The 18,959-nt window shown below is 40.1% G+C and overlaps 1 protein-coding gene across 2 annotated transcripts; it reads right to left on the bottom strand.

The window, feature by feature from the left end:
- Positions 1 to 864: 864 nt before the first annotated feature.
- On the bottom strand, positions 865 to 17,842 carry LOC102211684 (potassium voltage-gated channel subfamily H member 5-like). 2 transcript variants are annotated; one of them, XM_005734384.1, is made up of 12 exons: positions 17,770 to 17,842; positions 16,267 to 16,390; positions 15,886 to 15,992; positions 15,610 to 15,738; positions 13,512 to 13,627; positions 13,020 to 13,412; positions 10,389 to 10,818; positions 6,009 to 6,208; positions 5,341 to 5,593; positions 4,959 to 5,155; positions 1,514 to 2,248; positions 865 to 1,459 (listed from the first exon to the last, which is right to left on the bottom strand). In XM_005734384.1, the coding sequence occupies exons 1-12, from the start codon at positions 17,840 to 17,842 to the stop codon at positions 1,178 to 1,180; spliced, it is 3,039 nt and encodes a 1,012-aa protein (XP_005734441.1). In that variant the 3' UTR covers positions 865 to 1,177. The 2 variants fall into 2 exon arrangements, with proteins under 2 accessions (XP_005734441.1, XP_005734440.1); XM_005734383.1 differs by having other exon boundaries at positions 865 to 2,248.
- Between the last annotated feature and the right edge of the window lie 1,117 nt (positions 17,843 to 18,959).

Here is an 18,959-nt window from a genome sequence, read left to right as displayed (position 1 = left end):
TGACATGAAACCCGCTTGCGTGTTGCACTTTCCAGTTTAAAGGCAGACTTTTGTGTTACATAAGAGAAGAAACTAAACAACAGATGGTGAGCAGGCATTACTTTTCATTACTCATTTCACAGTTGACAGGCTCCCTCGGATGCATGCAAGGTCGTCTCTGAACGTAACATAGAACAGACATACTTAACAGTCACATGCTTGGACCCTTACAGTTCACACAGAATTTCCCCAGTGGTTTCATAAACCACCAAAAAATATGAACAAACTGAGTTTAGTGCACCTTCCCTTTAGATATGCATAGTGAACCATCATTTAAATGATTAAAACAGGATATGCAGTACCATTTATCCTACAAAATGGCTAATAAATAGAAATCGTTCAAATTCAGTCTGAGAACAAAGATACCTGAGCAAGATGCAAAGCTACGTGAAGAAAAATGCACAATGAGTCTGCTGCAAAAACCTGGTGACATGTTCACATCCTGAAGGAAAAGAAACCTTTAACAAAAATGTAAATGTGGCATTATTGCATTGCTGTCCTTTATTTTTACATGCACAGGAAATGAGTTTTTAAATAAGACAATGCATATAGATTTATATGTATATATAACATTAGATTTCATCAAAACAGCTCGCAGTGAGGCTTTGCTATTGTAAGGCACATTTAATTACCTGATAATTAACTCGGAAGGTAGTCGCTCCACTGAGGATGAGCAACAAAAACTCTGGATTTCCCTCCTAAATAAGATAAAGCTGTGTATTTATGATACACTGTGCATGATGAAATGCTCACTGAGCTTCAGCTTGTCCACAAAATAGAAATGTGAACTTCAAGGTTTTCTACCAAGAAAACAAACAAAATAAAAAACCTCAAAACTGTAAACTGACTTCCAGAAACGTAAAGAACTACTCCATCTTATTTTCATCAAACTTGCATGTTTTGCCAAGCACCTCATCAAGCATCATTTCCTTTTTGTGCTTGTTGTTAATTATTTGTCCCTGCTTCCTCTCACACACAAGTGTCTCATAAGTTAAAAGCTACAGTATAAGATAAATCCCTGGATCCTTGTGGTGCTAAGGTAACATTTCTGCATGCAATCAAGTATTAAAACTTGTAGTCCAGCAGGACATGCACGATGCTTATCTAATCCTTTATTTTTTTTATCAAGTGAGAAAATTTAAAGATCCTCGTCGTCTGTTTTGGGTGAAGCCGGCCTGGAGGCGGTGACCGAGTCTTGACTTTTCCGTCTTGCTTTTGGAGAGGACGCTGGCGGCAGAGAGAGTCTTTTTACCGACAGCAGCCTGAGGATCTCGCTCACCTGAGCCTCGAGCAGCGACAGTCTCCCGCTCAGTATCTGAATGTCTGCTTTCAGCTCCAGCTTGGCCGCGTGGAGCGTCGCTTGAAGCAGCGCTTGCTCAGACAGCGGCTGCACGAATGAGTGTCTGAGGGAGACCTCGGCGTAAACCCCGAGGCTGTGCTCGAATGGATTTCTCTCCATGGGGCTCCTTTCCATCGGGCTTCGCTCGAAGGAGCTTCTTGAATCTCCTGCTCGGTCGATGCGTGGATCGCTCTTTGTGATACCACTGTCGCAGGAGTCGGTTTTGTGCAGGGCGCTTGTTTCCTCACCTGCGCTGTTGCTGCCCTCTGTGCTTCCCCTCTCTCCGCCTCCCCCTGATTCGTGGTTCGTTTTGGGGGCTGCGATCTGTTCTGAGGACTGCGATCCTTTCGGCCACTCGTCTGCTTTCTGAGTCTGCTTCTCCTGCTCGACAGGAGGACGTGCTGGCTCAGCAGATGTGGTGTTTCTAAACTTTGCCCAGCCTCTCACACCTCTGCCGCTCCCTGCGTTACCCTCTCCACCTGCACCACTGCTCTGGCCAAGCCGGCTCTCTGGACAAGGCTTTGATGCAGACCCCACCGCCTCCCTTGTGAGCTTTTGCTCTGACTTTTCAGGCATGTTGCAACTGTTCCCCCCTCCTGCTGAGGTGTTCTCCTGCCGCTGCTGAGGAGATGCTGAGTGACTGGGCTGAGTGTAAGAGTTTGAGTCAGTGTGGTGCTGGGGGTGCTGCTGCATCTCCACCTGCACGCAGTTGTGATCTAAGTAAGTGTTGGACTCTCCCGTTTGAGCGTCTCTGTGCTGTCTGAACTTCTGGAACAGCTTGCGAACCGGGTGGTCTTCGGGAATCGACAGAGTCACGTCACTCTGATGCGCCTGCTCCCTCCTCACATCGGCAATCTTCCTGAAGATGACCTGCAAGAGGGAGAGTGCGTGCATGAGGACACTGATACAGGACACACTGTAAATTGTAACTTACAGTGTGCATGCTCTAGTGCTCGACCTGGACGAAGCAAGTTGTACAATGTCCGTATAATGCAGCTTCAAAGCAAGGACAGCTGCCTGCAGCTGTTGTGAATGCTGAAATATTTATGAGCTGAAAGCAGTAATGCACAAGGGAAACCGTTAATGGAGCAACAAGTCAATAATGGAGGACAATTTAGGCTCTGAGTCTTTCCTGATTCCTTCTGAAGACAAAGAAAAGAAATGTCAATAAACTCCAAGCGTCTCACTACCTTCCGATACCACTCTGGTAGAAACTTTCAGTGCTCGTGTACCTGAGAAGTTAATCTGTGAAACACTTACCCCCATGAATCCCAGGTTAAAGCCCACTGTGTACAAAGCTCCCACTATTTCAACTGATATATTAATAGTGTAATAGTTAGCATCAACTTCTTTAATATCATTTTTGGATTAATCTGAAACTGACTAGTTTAGATGATTAGAAATAGATAGATTAGAAAACCAATGTAGAAGACAGCTACTAATGGGCTCGGCTGCCGATAAGTAATCTACAAAATGTCTAGGACCTGCTATGTTATTAAACATGCAAAGAACTCTTAAGTCACTGCTTATTTCTTTATATTTTGCTTTAAAGAAGTCAGACTTCCCTATTATTATTTTTTTAAAGTGCTCTTGAGCAGTGTCTCTCCAGGCTTGGCTGCTTGTTTACTCATTTTCAGTCCAGTACTTCTACACACGATGTTAAGCCACTTAAACATGTCCTATGAATCATTCATGTTAAGACCTGACACAGGACCTGAAAGATGCATCTGGCCCTTCAATGTTGACTGAAGCCTCCTCAGAAGTGGCCTCAATGGAAGTGTGTTTGTCAAGGAGCCATTCTCAAGGAAGTAAAACTGAGGCTGAGGTATGCCAAATTACACAAGGACTGTGCTGAAAGTCAGTGGCAATGGTTCCAAACACACTGCCAATGCAGTAAAAACATACCTGGATAGACAAAACACACCATCAAACACTATCAGCATGGATTGGCCTCCCCAGAGGCCCACACTTCAACATTATTGAAGCAGTATGGGATCATTTTAACAGAAAACTGAACAAAAGGCAGCCAAAATCCAAAGAAGAGCTTTGAATTTCCTTCAAGAAGCCTGGAGACTGAAGACTACTTAAGAAATAACAAGAAAGCTTGTCTGAGAGAGGCTGTGTTGAAGAATAAAGGTGGTCATACCAAATACTGTTTTTAAAGCTCATTAGGAATTGTACACACTGTTTTTGCCTCATATACTGTATACTGTCCATGTATGTTTGCACAGGTTTCAATAAACCACTGCACCTATTTCCCATTTTCCTAACAAAACATAAAGAAATGAAGAGGGCTTGAGACTTTTGCAAAGTCCAAATACCTGCCACGAAACTGTGCCAATTAATATTTACTACACAGCACTTCCAACGATTGCTCAAACATTCTTAAAAGGCCGATCTGCTTTGTTACAGCCAGAGTTCGAGCTGTTATGAGTCTGTTTAATTCCTTCAAATTTTTTAAACCTACATCCTCAAAAGTATTTCATACATCTCAGTCCTGAACAAAGAACACAACAGACTACGTGCCCTGGGATGACTTGACGCGATATGAACATCCATTAAGAACTTAAAAGATAGTATTACAGCAGAATGTATAAGAAACCTACTCTTGTGGCTGGAAAGCAAAGCAGCTCCGTGCTGTAGTGGGATCAATATGCGTAGCCAGGAGAAACTCTATGAAATATTAGAGCCTTAGTTTGGACCGGCTAATTGTTCAGCTTTGAACTAATTTTTTGTCACTGTCCTTTTCACAGATTGGGGAAATCTGGATGGAGACAGTGTGCATGTGCTGATTTATTTACATTTATCCTCTTCACATTTGAGCTGTTCACTCTCAGTTTGTAATTTGATAAAAAGGCTTTCTGAGCGGTCGATACAAAGACAATGTGCTATATATATATATATATATATATATATATACACAATCCATTTACCATTACACACTTTATGGAAAACTGTATACAACTCTGCATCGCACTCAGGTATTCCATGCTGCCTAGCTCAAGGCCACAGCACATGTTGTATGAATGAAGTCTCATCTGCAAAGAAGGGATTTGATTCTAATTTTTGTCTATGATTTACTGCTGGCACAAACACCTTTTCGTTCTTTATTTCTCCTTTTATTTTAAATTTAATGATCATTTAAGTACTAGATACACATATAGATATGTGTGTTTAGCATATGCATGGCAAGACATTGCAAAATGCTTTGCAATACAAACAAAATAAGAAAAAGTGTTTTTTATTCATACTGTCAGTTGGTGAAAAGTTGTGGTTATAGATGTTCCTGTGCACTGGGTTTGGTTGCTCAGCTCTTGATGATGTAGGAGTTTGTAGATGGAGAGTTTATGTTGTAAAGAAGCAGGTTTGGTTGTATTGCATTTGTTGTAGATTGTAGATTGTAAAGACATTGCACCTTGGTAATTTTAGTAGTGTAATGTACAATGTTGAAGTCCAGCTGGGTGGGAGCTGTGCACCCTGTTATCTCTTTTGCCTATGACAACAAAATGCAATCAGTAATCCTTTGCTTTAAGATGACACTAACATCCTTTACTAAAAGACAGGACAGTGAAAGTTTTACCCGTTTTCGCAAATTACAGGTGAGGATGAGGTTGCGGGAGAAAGAATTGGCGAACGCGGTGTAAAACTCCAGCACCCGCATCAGAGCCTCTCTCCGGATGACGTGCAGGTCGCAGTACGTCAGAGCGCGCACATTCGCACAGGCTCGAGCCAGCGTGGTCTCTTTCCAGAATGCATCTCCAAACACGTCACCTTTACCTGAACAGGGCCAGATATCATATAAACATCTGTTGGCTCAGATAAATATAAATAAAATGGGATGAAGTCGAAGACATATAGGTTGTAAAGCATAAAAAGGACTTCAGAAAACTTTGCTCTAACTTCAACTGAGAGCAGCAGGTACAACTTTGCTTGGTCTATTTCACAATATTGCCCTGGATTACCTAGTATTGCGATGACCTCGTCATCTTGGATGACTTCGAGTGAACCCGAGACTACAAAACAGAGCGTATCAACGCTCTCCCCGATGTGGAAGATGAGGTCTCCAGGTGCGCAGTGTGTAGTCTGAAACTCCACGGCGAGAGAGCGCAAACAGCCGTCACTTGCCAGGCGAAAAGCTGGATGGTCATTGAACACCTGTTTGTTGAGGTGGACGCAGATGTCTGCACGCATGTCTTTAGGACAGATGGAGAGAACCTGAAAGACATGGTGAGATTTGTGCAGCAAACACTTAATGCATCATCACTGGAGGACATTAAATATGTAGCACATTTCCGCTGCTCATTTAGCAGATGTATTACTAAACGTTTTAAAAATAGAACTGCAGAGACATGAAAGCTGCTTCTTTAAATAATCTTTAAACTCCAGATGTTGGACCATGTGATCTGATTTACTTCATGAGAACAACAATGGTAATGTTGTTACTGACTGCATGGACTGTAGAAGTTCAGGACCTAAAAGGCAGATATGGGAGGCAGGCAAGGGCATAAACTTTAATTGGGTTGTTGGGAAAGCCAATAAATGAAAACATGAAATCCAAAAGATAAATCTGACAAGTAATGGCACATCAGTTTTTGAAAGCACCCCCTGAAACTTTTGCACAGATTTGTACCTTGTCTGTGTCAATGCCCTTCGACATGGCCCAGGTGGAGACGATGAAGTCCATGACCCTCTCGCTCAGACCTTTGGGAACCTGGTAAAGTTTAAGGAAGTCACGCACATTGTTGAGCATCTCGTGGTAGCGATTTGTGTTGGTGTACATCTGCTGGAAGATGGTGGTGACGTTTCCAAAGATTGTGGCATATAGCAGTGCTAAAAGAAAAAAGACAGAAGAGCAAGAGTTCATCTTATTTATTCGAATCTAACGTTTTCATTCATCCGCCTTCTTACGCTTATCCGAGACATGACCATCTCTTCCAGCTCATCTGGGGGGACAAGTCATTCTCAAGCTAGCCAAGAGAACTAATCTCTCCTGTGAGAGATAAATGCTTTTAGATAACAAATAATCATATTTATGGGATCACAGTATCCAACTTTCATACCTCAAATTTAGAGTTAAATATTGTTGAGGAAACTGCCTATGACAAAACATTTCAGTGGAATATATATGTGATTAATGGCGTATTTAACACGAAAAAAAATTATATTTGGATTAAAGATTAAATAATTAATTGAGATCTAATCCAAAACTTTATTCCCTTAATTTTTTCCGCTTGTCCAATTAAGGGTTAGAGTCCCAGCTGTTATAGAGCAAAATCCCAGGTGAGGTTACTGGTTTATGACGGGAAAAGACCGGAGCATGCTGATATTTAACTGTCCTTTAAGTGTTTTCCACGCTACCGGCTTCCACACAACCACGTGAAGACTTTTTCCCTCCAAATGACATTCTAGGAACAAACCAGCTCATCTACTTGCCTTTCTAGACCTTCGGGGACTTTTGTGACTTGTCATAAGGTCAAAGGTCATTTTTCCACCTGATGAGGAGTTAACCTGTAGACCCTGTTCATGTAGAACAGTTGCTCCTCCAGGCCACTCTGAGGGAAATCTTGTTAGCGCTCATCTGCAGTCGTATGGCTGGAGTAAGAGTACGGCACCATCAAAGACTCTTCTTTTTTCTTTTTCTTTTGATAATCACCAAATTATGCCATTTGATTATGATTGCTCAAACCTTTGCTTGCCTCTCTTTATCACAATCCCCTGATTTATACATGACTAACACTTGATCAATGATGCTGTAATTACATAATCGCTGGTGCACAAATGAAAGTAATTTTAAGATTTCAAAGATTTTACAGTGATAGAAAAACGAAAACCTTAAAAACAGTGTGGATGTCCATCTGACGTGATGCTGTATAAGCACTACAAGCATATAATCATTATATCTTGGTTCTACAATAATATAGTACTGTTTGCATTTTACATTTTGGATAAACTCTTTAGTGAATTTTATTTATTTGTTTTTAATAATTTTGTTTGTTTTGTTTTGTAATTTACTGAAAAGTAAATGTACACAAAACAGCACTGCTGACAGTGCAGTTTTCTTAAATACATGCATGCATAGCCTGATATACACAACGAGGGATGGGCTAACTCTTTATGATATAATTTCTAATCCACAGTTCCTGGGTAGGAGTGCCGTGCTGCAGTGACCTCAAAGAGTCACTCAGCATCTCTTACTGTGAGGTTTTATCCACTCAACGGGAAAGCTTCATCTCCGGTCACCACAGCAGGATCACAGAGGTTAGGATACATATCTAACGTGATGGCTCATTGTCCACTTACTACACCCGAGCCTGCAGGCAAACTGGCCCTGTCTTCGATTCCTTTTCCACTCAAATAATTACCGTATCTATAGCAGGAGATTTATGCGCCATAATTGAAGCCGACACTGCAGTGTGACTGAATGATCATCGTGATCCAGGCGCCATCAGAATAATGGGTGTTTACTTTCGACTGTACGAAGCTTGAAGCGTGGCTGTCACTTTCTGTGTTCTCACTGGTTTTATTGCATCACTATACATGCTGTTTTAGAGGGTTGGGCCAAAGGTTAGTGCACAAAGGTGAGTGATGACCAAGGTACTGTAGAGGCACTGAGATCAAAGGTGAAGCTATTACTCTGTCTGCAGTGTGTGATGAAAGCAGCAAACAGGCTGGAGTAAAAATAGGCCTTTCTATTTTGGTGAATTGGAACCACAAACGATTACTAAGACACCAAAGATATAACTTAGAAACCACTAATGTAGTTACAGTACTAAGTTCTAGATAGTTTTGAAGTTAGCTAAGGAATATGGCGTGACTTATACGTAGACTTATATAACATAATGCATCATTTCTAAGTTCATGTTATAAGCTTCATCCTCATCAATTTGACAGTCGTGTCCCGTTAAATACTGAAAGTCACGCAACACAGGGAATGTAAAGAAAAAATATCTGTTTTTGCTGAAAATTTAAGGGTAATTTGGGAATAAATGAAGTCTTTAACTTTGACTTTCTTCATGAAGTTTCTACTGACCATGAGAAATGCAGAAGAATGCAATGACATTTATTCCCTGCATTGAAAAAACGACTGACTGAATTAACATGCAATACTTTTCTGATGTGACGACCGGCCCTCAGACAGACATTCACAGAGCAGGCTGTGATGGGCGCTGAACATGTCACTTTTGATTATTGACAAAGCCGAAACTCAGAGTGGTTCAAGCACCGAGGCTGCAGCTAAACGTGAAACCATGACCAGAATGAAAAGAGGAAAATGTTGTCTGTGGATCATTTAGCTCTATAAGGCATAAATACTTACTTCACTTTCTGAATATTGAATTCTGTCATTATCGAAATGTGATTTTAAATAATAATTAACTGTCCGTTTGGTCAATTAGGGTGGCAGGTACAGATAGACAACCTATTTACATCCCTGATTTAGAGCATGCTTCCAGACCTTTAGGAAGAGATTTTCTACTGAAAATGTTTTTTAATGGTTTAAATGGATGTCTAGTTGATGTTTCTGTGATGCTAATACACACACCAGCCAATCACATGACACCAGCTCAGTGCATTTAGGCATGTAGTCATGGTCAATTTGATGTGCTGAAGTTCAAACTGAGCATCATGATGGGGAAGAGAGGCGATTTAAGGGAATGTGGTGTGGTTATTGGTGCCAGACGAGCTGGTCTGAGTTTTCCAGAAACTGCTGATATAGTGGGCTTTTCTCCTTCAAACATCTCTAGAGTTTATAGAGAATGGAGAAGAGAAGAAATCCAATGAGCGACAGTTCTCTGGGTGAAAAGGAAAATTTTCAGGGCACACTTTGAGCCGCTCAGTCTACATGAGTATTGTTGCTGACCATGTCCATCCCTTTAGGAACACAGTGCACCCGTCTTCTGACGGCTGCTTCCAGTAGGATAACACATCCTGTCACAAATCATCTCAAACTGATTTCTTGAACATGACAATGAGTTCACTGTACTCATAGCCACCATATCTCAATCCACTAGAGCACCTTTGTTATATGGTGTAATGGGATGTTCAGGTGTCAAATCTGCAGCAACTGTGTGATGCTATCACGTCAGTATGGTCCAAAATCTCAGAGGAATGTTTCCAGCGCTTTGTTGAATCTATTCCTTGAAAAATTAAAGCAGTTCTGAAGGAAAACAGGGGCCCAGCTCAGTCCTAGCAAAGTATTCCTTAATAGTGTCCACTGAGGATATGCACATTAAAAGGTTAGGAGGAAGTTGCAATAAATAAAGGTAAATGGTTCAAAAATATTTTGTGAAAACTAGAAATTCAACTGATTTGCAATGTTTCACTTTCACTTTGTTGAAAATGTAAAAAGAGACAGCAAAGTCAACTCTGCCATGAAATTTTTCAATAGTGGTTACATAAATATATTAGTGTCTAAGCAAAGTCATCTCTAAATACATCAGTAATGCCATACACTATGTTAACTAAGGGAAAAAGCAGCCATGTATTGATCACAGCGTGCTGGGACTTAATATCCTGCACAGATCCTCCTCATGTTTTAGAACACGCGTACCATATGTTGCTTTACTGGCAGCTGGTAAATAGCCAGCAGGACTGTGGAGAGCACGTTATCTTGACTAGCGTGCAAGTAGGTGTAACCAGACTGTTTCATCTCCTGCAAGGTTCAACTAGGATATTATGAATGGATGAATGCACGAATGACATCAAAGTATGTATGCTTTGTTTAGTGTGGAGTGATGGGGAGACAGGGCTGTTTTTGTTGTTACAGAGCTGTTGTTCTGGTAAACTTCACCCACAAATGATGCTACTGAATATGGTTAAAACATCCTTTCCCAGCTCCAAGTACAGATTAAAACTCATGGATCGTTCCATTATATGGCTGTATTAATCTATCACATTGTGGCTGCTAGTTAAATGTTTCCTGTGCCATTTTCAAAGGTTTTGTGAAACCTTTGGAGAAACTGTTAAATGTGATGCATGTTGGAAATACAGTGTGTGGTGACTGGGTACTCACAGCCCACCATCATCATAGCCACGGAGAAAATCTTCTCGCCATCTGTTGTTGGAGCAATGTTACCAAATCCAATGGTGGTCAGGCTAGTCATGGTGAAGTAGAGAGAAGAAATGTACAGCGTGTCTTTGGTAGGACCTCCTTCCCACCGGCCATTACCGCTAGTGTTGTAGCGGTAAGGAGTTCCAATACTCAGTGCCAACTGGTAGAGCCAGCTGTCTGTCTTAATGGTGTTGGTGGTCTCATCAATGACCTCGTGGTCACCAATGCTGTACCAAATGCAGGCAAGCCAGTGAGCCACCAGGCCGAAGACACACACCAGCAGGACCAGGACTGCAGCTCCATACTCCAGGTAGTGGTCCAGTTTTCGGGCTACGCGGCCCAGACGGAGCAGGCGGATGACTTTAAGGGAACTGAAGAGGCTGCTGAGACCCTACAGAGAAAGAAAGTGAAAATGTGAACCAGATATCCAGAATAAAAGATACAATACATTGTACATTGTACATCAGATGAAAGCTGCATTATTATCTTATGTTAAAACTTTACACTGGTTTTCATGATTAAAATGATTTCACCTTAAGAGAAGAAAATATCTGTCAAGTCAATAAAACAAGTTTAGAATGTGTAAAATCATTAAGAACAGAGGATTCATGTGACTGGTGGAAGACAATCCGAGAGAGTATGGCAACTTAAAGAGGTGCGCTTTGAGAGGGAACTCCAGAGTTTAGGAGCAGAGCATCTGAAAGCTCACATTGTATTCAGTTGAGGGGAAGGGACAGTGAGATGGAAGGAAGAAGAGTGCGAATGGGTGTGTTGATGTGCAGAAGTTAAGAGTGGTACTGCAGAGCGATGTTGTGGTCTCAAAGGTGATGAGCAGAATCTTGATATCATTATGATATGATATTAGCCAAAGAAGCTGCTGATGGGCCTGTATGTTGTGACTAATGGAGGCAGTTCTGGTAATGATCCGAGCACCAGGAAGAGAGAAGACCTGAGAAGAGTCGTCAATAAGGAGGGAAACATTTACATTTACACAAGGTGAACTGGTGTCAGTGAGGAGAACCTTGGTTTTATCACTATTCGATTTGATAAAGTTTACAGGAGTACCAGGATTTGATTTCCTGGAGGCAAACACAGAGAGCAGTGGTACGAAAAGTGGTGGAACATTTGGTGCACAGGCAGAGCTGCATGTCATCAGCGTAACATTGGAAACTGATATTAAATCTATGGAAGACATGGCCCAGAGGAAGTAGACAGATGATAAATAAAAGAGGCTCCAGGACAGATCCCTGTGGGATGCCAGTGAAATTTAACATTTTTGAGTTGAAAGAACGGAGTGCGACTGGAGTTGTTACATTTTGTTGTACAAAGAGATGTTACATTTGTACATATGAAAAAACAACAACTATATCTCCTTAAATGGTGAATATTTTTCATTGCTAAAATTGAAAAATCATGCTACTGCTTGGTTTTGTTCTCGGGAGTCATGATTGTTTTTGGCTGCTTTTACATATTATTGCAACACTGATATTGTAAAAATAAATTATTTACATACAGTTGAATACAGTTACAATTACATACAGTTATTTAAATTAGAATTAGTCTTATTTTTGGCTCTCTCCTAATGTAAATAGAGATCATATATATAAGATGAATGAATGAACTCATCATGATATCACCTACCGGTTAGTGGACTGATGTTTTGAAGCCTTGAGTTTACCAGTTTAGCTGACTCCACCTTATTTTTTAAAAACTTTAATGTGATCATAAGGGGTAGGTACAAAAAAAACAAGGGCCATATGGAGGTTTTGCAGTCAGGTGACCAATAACCACGTGACATTAACTTGCCCACGATTTTAAACATGTGACAGTCATGGTGATGATGTAGAATCAAGTGAAGAAGGCCACAGTAACACTAGATACTGGTCAAAAATCATATGGGAATCACTGTTGGTGAAGGGAAAAATTAGTATTCCCTTACTGGTTGTGTGTGGTTGGTCACTCGCTTTTACACCTAAGACCATTTTAGAATCATCAATAAACCTAACCCATTCATGTCTTTGGATAGTGGGAGGAAGCCCCAGCCTCCTCCTGGATTCAAACCCAGGACCTTCTTGCCGTTAGGTCACGGTAAACACTGGATTTTGTAGATATCATTGTTGACAATACTAATGTTCTGGGTGAAAAACTCAAAACAAAGAGCTCAAAGACTCTGCAATGTGATTATTCAGTGTGGTTTTGTCACCATAAGGGATCGATAATATGACCTGATTTCCATCCATTCATCCATCCAATTTCTTCCGCTTATCCAATTCAAGGTCGCGGGGCGGGGGGGCTGGAGCCTATCCAAACTGTCATAGAGCAAGAGGCATGGTACAAACCATATTTATCACAGCATATTTAAAGAAATACAGAAATTTACTTACTGGGAGAACGGAGTCTTCAGTCCGTGTGCTATTTCTGTGGAAATGTGACTCACGAAGATGACCCGTGGAAGAGGCATGTGTGAGGATATCCTACATTAAAAAAAGAACAGTAAAGCAGAAACGTTTTAATGTATACGTGGAAAGACATACCATTGTCTGAGCAATTAATCCCGCATTAAAAGAATTATCTTTATTAAAGTTTACTCACATCATCACCGTTTTCAAACGCGTTGATGATATCATAGGGCAGGCAGGACAGCAGGTCGATGACAAACCACGTCTTTAGGTAATTCATTCTTATGAGCTTGGCATCTGAAATCACCTCTCCAGCTGGACCCACAAAGGTGGTGTGGAAGTTGAGCACGATGTCAACCAAAAAGATGACATCGACAACACTGTCCACAACCAGCCAGGCCAAGTTGTTCTGTTTGGTCCTGAAGGAAACATTATAGGGTACCATGATGGCAGTGTAGAAGGTGAGGATGAGGATGATCCAGTCCCAAGTGGTCTTGAAAGTGCAGTAGTGGAGGATGATGTGTGGAGGGGTCTTAGGGGCCTCCTGCTTGTACTGAGGGAGAATGTCTGATCCCAGCTGGAGAGCCTTTCATTGAGAGGAAACATTTGCCGTCATGATACAAGAACCTCTAAGCCATATTTAAAAGATACAGATTCTAGAAAGAAAATTCTGGGTCTTGCTCACCTCAGCCAGTCTGGAGGGCTTGTGGCTGACCTCCGACTTATTGAGTGGTGTTAACTGCTGCACCAGGTTTCGATTGTTGGCCAGTGCTCGTGTGAGCCTGGCAAACTTTGTCCACCCTATCCACAGACAGCAACACAGAATGCACAGGAAAACAACACGGCATCCGGCATTATTTAAGAATTAAGAAACATTTAAGAGCATTTAATGTTAAGATGTTTACATTTTACTGGAGTTTATGGGAGTATTAGGTGACGTTGATTTTCTTTGTTAAATGGGCAATAGATATCTTTTGACTTGAACTGAATTTGTGCAGTTGGATAAAAACACCATCTGCGTTTAGACTGGTTGCCTACTAGCCTTGCTTTAACTGTGCACTGCTGTCTGCTACCTGCCACAAGCACGACTGCTCAGCCAAAACAGGAAGAGGAGAGAGCATTTGTTTCCTGCTATATGAAATTAGGAATGTTCACAACACTTCAACACTTGGAAACTTTACCCAGCAAAAGAAAACCTGGTCCACTCCCAGAGGAAGCACAGAAGGAAAAGACAAGTGACAGAAACTGAAGGAAAAATAAAAGTGATCCCAATTTCAATTGACATTATTTCTACAAGATTTATAATAAACACGTCCCGTGTACTTGCATCGACTAATACAAAGAATCTCTATGTGCTTGTCTCCTTTTCATCTGTTTTGACAAAGAGTCAAACTTTGAAGGTATCCTGTTACATACACAAACAAGTGTGGCGTCATATTTGAAGTCAGTTGCATGAGGGGCGGTCTCATTTTCTTTTTGTAATTTTTCCCACAGTGTTTTGTTAGCCGGTGAATGGAAATAAACAGGTTTAGGCTCTCATACCTGTTGATTAGTATCACCATTATGTTGGTATTGACCGAGTGCACCATTCAGTGCTGTGACATCATGTCTGATCAATTACGTCTCAGAGATGTTGGGGATTATCTTACTACAAAAATTTGTTTTTGTTTGTTTGTTTAAATTTTTTCCTGCATTTTTGCATTTGTTATGATCTGTCTCTTTCACATTCTCTTTATGTTTTGAATGTTCACGTACTACCTTAGTTTCTTATTTTTTGTCTTTTAGTTCTTTGTTACAGTTTCTGTATATTATGGTCTATTTGTTTTATTTGTTCCTCCTACTTTCTTGTGTCTATGTGTCCCTGTTTAGTTATAGCTTCTCACTTCCTGTTTTAGTTTGGCAGTTATCTGTCTCCTAAGTCTTGTTACTAGCTTAACTTTTGTCCTCTTGTCTTGTTGTCTTGAATTGATTCGGCTGTGCCTTGTTACCCCTTTGTTTCCACTTTCTCTGATTACCCTGATGTGTATAAATAGTCCTGCCTTTGCTTTCCCCTCCGTCATTGTCTAAGTCTCTATGTTATCTCCCTTGAATGCTCCCTGTTAGTTTTTTTTTAAATTATTATTTCTACTGGCTCCTTTCTTCAGATTTTTGGTGACTTTATTAATGGACTTTGAATTCAGTTTTTTTTTTTTTATAACAATCCTAATAAACGGTTAATTACGTCAGTCTCCAGCAACTGCATTTGGGTCCACTCCTTAAATGCACCATGCATATTGCACCGCTGCAGATTCATGATATAAATAAATCCTGGCTTGAAAAATATTTAACTATTAATATATGAATAATAATATAATAGTATATAAAATCAATCTTCAGAAACCTGCCACACCCTTTTTTACCTCTGTGAAACAGGATTATTCATACAGCTACCTTCTCCTTGTGCCCTCACTGTCATTTAATTCTGCTTGGTGTATGGAAAAAGTCTCTGTGGCACAATTAATCCCCAGGGATATGGCACTGCATAGACTCACAGAGACCACTGTTCAGTGACCCGGACACACAACACCTGGACAGTTGTACGTTACACACCAGGAAACTAATGTCTTATAAGTCAAAGCCACTCATGTGCAATCAAAATCTATAACACTCCTTTGTCTTTAATTGTAATGGCTGGACCTTTAGCGATAACTCCAAAGCTTTCAATGTGAAAATCCCAGAAATACAATGAAATACAGAATACTATCAGGTGGAAATTATTGGTACAGTAACATAAAGTCTCTCACCTCTTGTGGACTCATCGTCAATTGGCTGTTTGAACAGGGTGATGTCTCTGAAGGTGCAGAGGAAAAGCACCACCTTGTCATTTTCATTTCTGATTGGGGCTATCTGCATGTAAAGCCATATTGGTGTTTCTGTGGGAAGCAATCAAAAAACAAAAAGTAAATGACCAGATATCACTTCTAATCGTGCGTTTCTTTTTCTTTTTTAACATTTATTCCTTAATTCATTTTATTTTTGTTTTTTGTTAAAATCTTGCGATTCAAATTTACAGTACTTACTATTCTTTGTATACAGCAGCACCTCATAGAAATTAGACTCATAGCTGTCAAATGTTTGTTTGATTTTGTCTATCGTATTTTTATCAGTCAGATCACCATACATGAAACTGCAAAATAAGACAAAGAGGGAAGAAAACATAGTGAAATGTGAATAACAGATTACGAGTTTCCATAATGTAAGGTTTATATATATGTTTTTTTTATACTTCAGGTTTGACTATTTCCAGGTATTTAGATTAGTTCCCCTTTTGATAAATAAAAAGTGGAGATTCAATATATATAAAAAAAAAAACAAGAAAAAAAAACACACTAAAATTGTGGATTAAAGCTTCCAGTCAAGCACCAGAAAGAAAGGTGCTGCGTGCTTGAAGAGCATCTTACTTGCATGTGCTGCTCTTGTGCATCACATCTGCTCTGTGGTATCCAGACAGCTTGCAGAATCCATCATTGCTGTAAACGACTGGCCACTCCAGGACCTGTGCATTTCCCAACAGGAAGCTTGTTTCTGAGACAAAATACAGGAAATTTTAAACACCAAATTACAAATAAAGAAAACATATGTAATAAAACATATACCTTTTATTATTTATCAAATCGCCATACATTATTAAATCACCATAATGCAAGTTTATATTTACTACTGCATATAATGGAAACAAGATGCAAAAGTCATCCACATTTGGCTACCAGATGAGACGGAGAAAAGAAAAGCTGTTTAGGTTCCACTCATAATGCGAATCAAATATTGATGAAGAGCTGAAAACTTCTTCCACTTTACTGCAGTTTCAGAGCAGTCTGCAGTCTTCAGACAAAAGGGTGACTGAAATTCTTCCAAATTAAATTGCACACTTGAACTTACTGTACATGTTGTTCATTCTGCGGGCTTTTGTGGTCAGACATTCAGACAATAGAGACTGAATTTCAGATAACCACCACATTACTGAGGTGAAGAGTAAAGTTTACAGACACTGAATCAATGTTGCACCCCTCCATCTACGTTTGTAAGAAAAGCCTCTGGGTCTCATGAGAATAATGTCTGATTGCCTGCTGTGCACATAGTACTTTAAATATTTACGCCAGTAGTACAGTTACTGGCTGTTTTGCTGACATGCATTTCCTTTCTGGAACATAAAAAAGGTATACAGCAAAACTGCGCTCTACTCTCTGGTATTTGTAGCTAAGAGATAAAGTGCCATAAATCAAATTATACATCCCTGAAAAGAACATTACGACCTTTAGGATTGGCTGCAAATCCAGTTCTTGTAAAATTGAGACTATATGTTCTCACATTAGCAGAACTTTACTCCTTAATACCACTGAACAAACACCATGCATCAAATCTGGAGCTGCAGATGGCCTAGATTTCATTTGTTTATGAACTTTAGCTTCTGCAACAATGCGCATAAATAAGGAACAACCTCACAAATCCTCAAACAAATGCTTTAAAATCCTCATATTGTGATAATCATAATATATGGTGGTGTAAAATTGCATCATCACATAAATAATAATCTTTACTCTTACTTGATAAGTAAGACAAATAATTAGTGTTTTCCTAATTTTTTTCTAGAGCTAATTTAAAAAGCCTCCCATAAGAGCAAACTATAATTTAGATTTTTCATTATTTATCCACATAATTCGGATAATGTGACTGTTTTTTGTTTTCTATATCAGAAGAAATGTGTCAGTCAACTTTCAGGTAAAAAAAAAAATTGCTACTTAAAAGAAAAAAAATCAGCGATTGCTGATTCTGCTTCCCAGCAAATGGCACAAAAATAACACACGTCGGTATACTTCAGCATCCCAGTCCTGTGTGGTTCCCTGGCTGAGAAATAAAATCGGAAGCATCACTTATTTCTGTTTCCATTGCAGAGTCAAACTCACCGCTGGACCGCCGGACTATATTCTCCAGGAAAGTGTTCTGCGGAGCCACCAACCCTCTCTTGCCCCCATGCATTATGGAGGTTTCAGGTCAGAGACTCGGTGCTGCTCGGTGGTCGTGCTGGTACTAACTGACCCTTCTCCGTTGTCTGCCCGGCGGGAGCCTGGTCCACCGGAGTCAAGATCGCTACGATGTAGCTCTGTGTATCCGGACTGAGGCTTCAAAAATAAAAGCCTCTTTGTAATCATATGGAGCTGGGCCAGATTTGGAGCTGGTTGGGTGCACAAAGTCAATTGTAATTAATATCCACCGATGCTTACACTGTAGCCACACTAATCTACACTGGCCCAACACTGGACTAACTGTTAGTTCTTGATAAAACAAACTTTTATTTTTAAGGTCTTTTTCTAGAGTATTGCTGGTATTATTGTCTCAGGTTTCCACTTTATACATAACTCCGTCCAGACGCACGAGCTGGCCTGAAATGTCTGATTTCTTTCCGCATTAATTTAAATGCTGGGGTTGGACGCGTATTTGTATTTAAAATACGTGTTAAAATATGGGGTTTTATATTTTTTCTTTTTAATACTCAGAAAACGTGCATGATGGTGAAACATCTGATATCAGGAATTTGTCATCCTTTCATGGGTTTATTAGGAAGCTGGAGGAAAATACAGTTATATCGATACATGAATGTGCAAAAGTCTTCATTTCTTTATTTTGCTTCCAAGGAGCCAGGCTTTTTTTTGTTTTGTTATATTTTTAGTCAAAAGCAATAATTCTCCAGGCTTTCAAATAGAATAATAATTAATCCAAATGTGAAATTATTGGCTCAAATCATTGACAGTATGTATAAAAGTTAGGACAGAGACACAACAATGAGTGTCTACAGTCATCTTTAAAACACGGTGACGGCTTTGTCATGAGTGGGGGCAGCATTTCATCCAGCAGTGTTGGAGATTTTATCAACATTAATGGAATTATGAATGCAGAAAAATAATTTCATATTATGATCCAAATCCCAATATGTGGACAGCACCTGACTTGCAAGAGCCTTTTTCAACATGACTATGAACCCCAAAACACTGACAGTACAATAATGACATAGCTGGAGAGAAAAAACATTTAATGGATCACCATCAGTCATGGATTGGCCTTCCCAAAGCCTGAACCTCAACTTATTAAAGCAGTG

Source organism: Pundamilia nyererei, unplaced genomic scaffold (genome assembly GCF_000239375.1).
Source record: "Pundamilia nyererei isolate P.nyererei 1_Seehausen unplaced genomic scaffold, PunNye1.0 scaffold00058, whole genome shotgun sequence".
Classification (NCBI taxonomy): Eukaryota; Metazoa; Chordata; class Actinopteri; order Cichliformes; family Cichlidae; genus Pundamilia; species Pundamilia nyererei.
The sequence above is the reverse complement of the archived record's forward strand: the minus strand, read 5'-3'. Positions and strand labels throughout refer to the sequence as shown.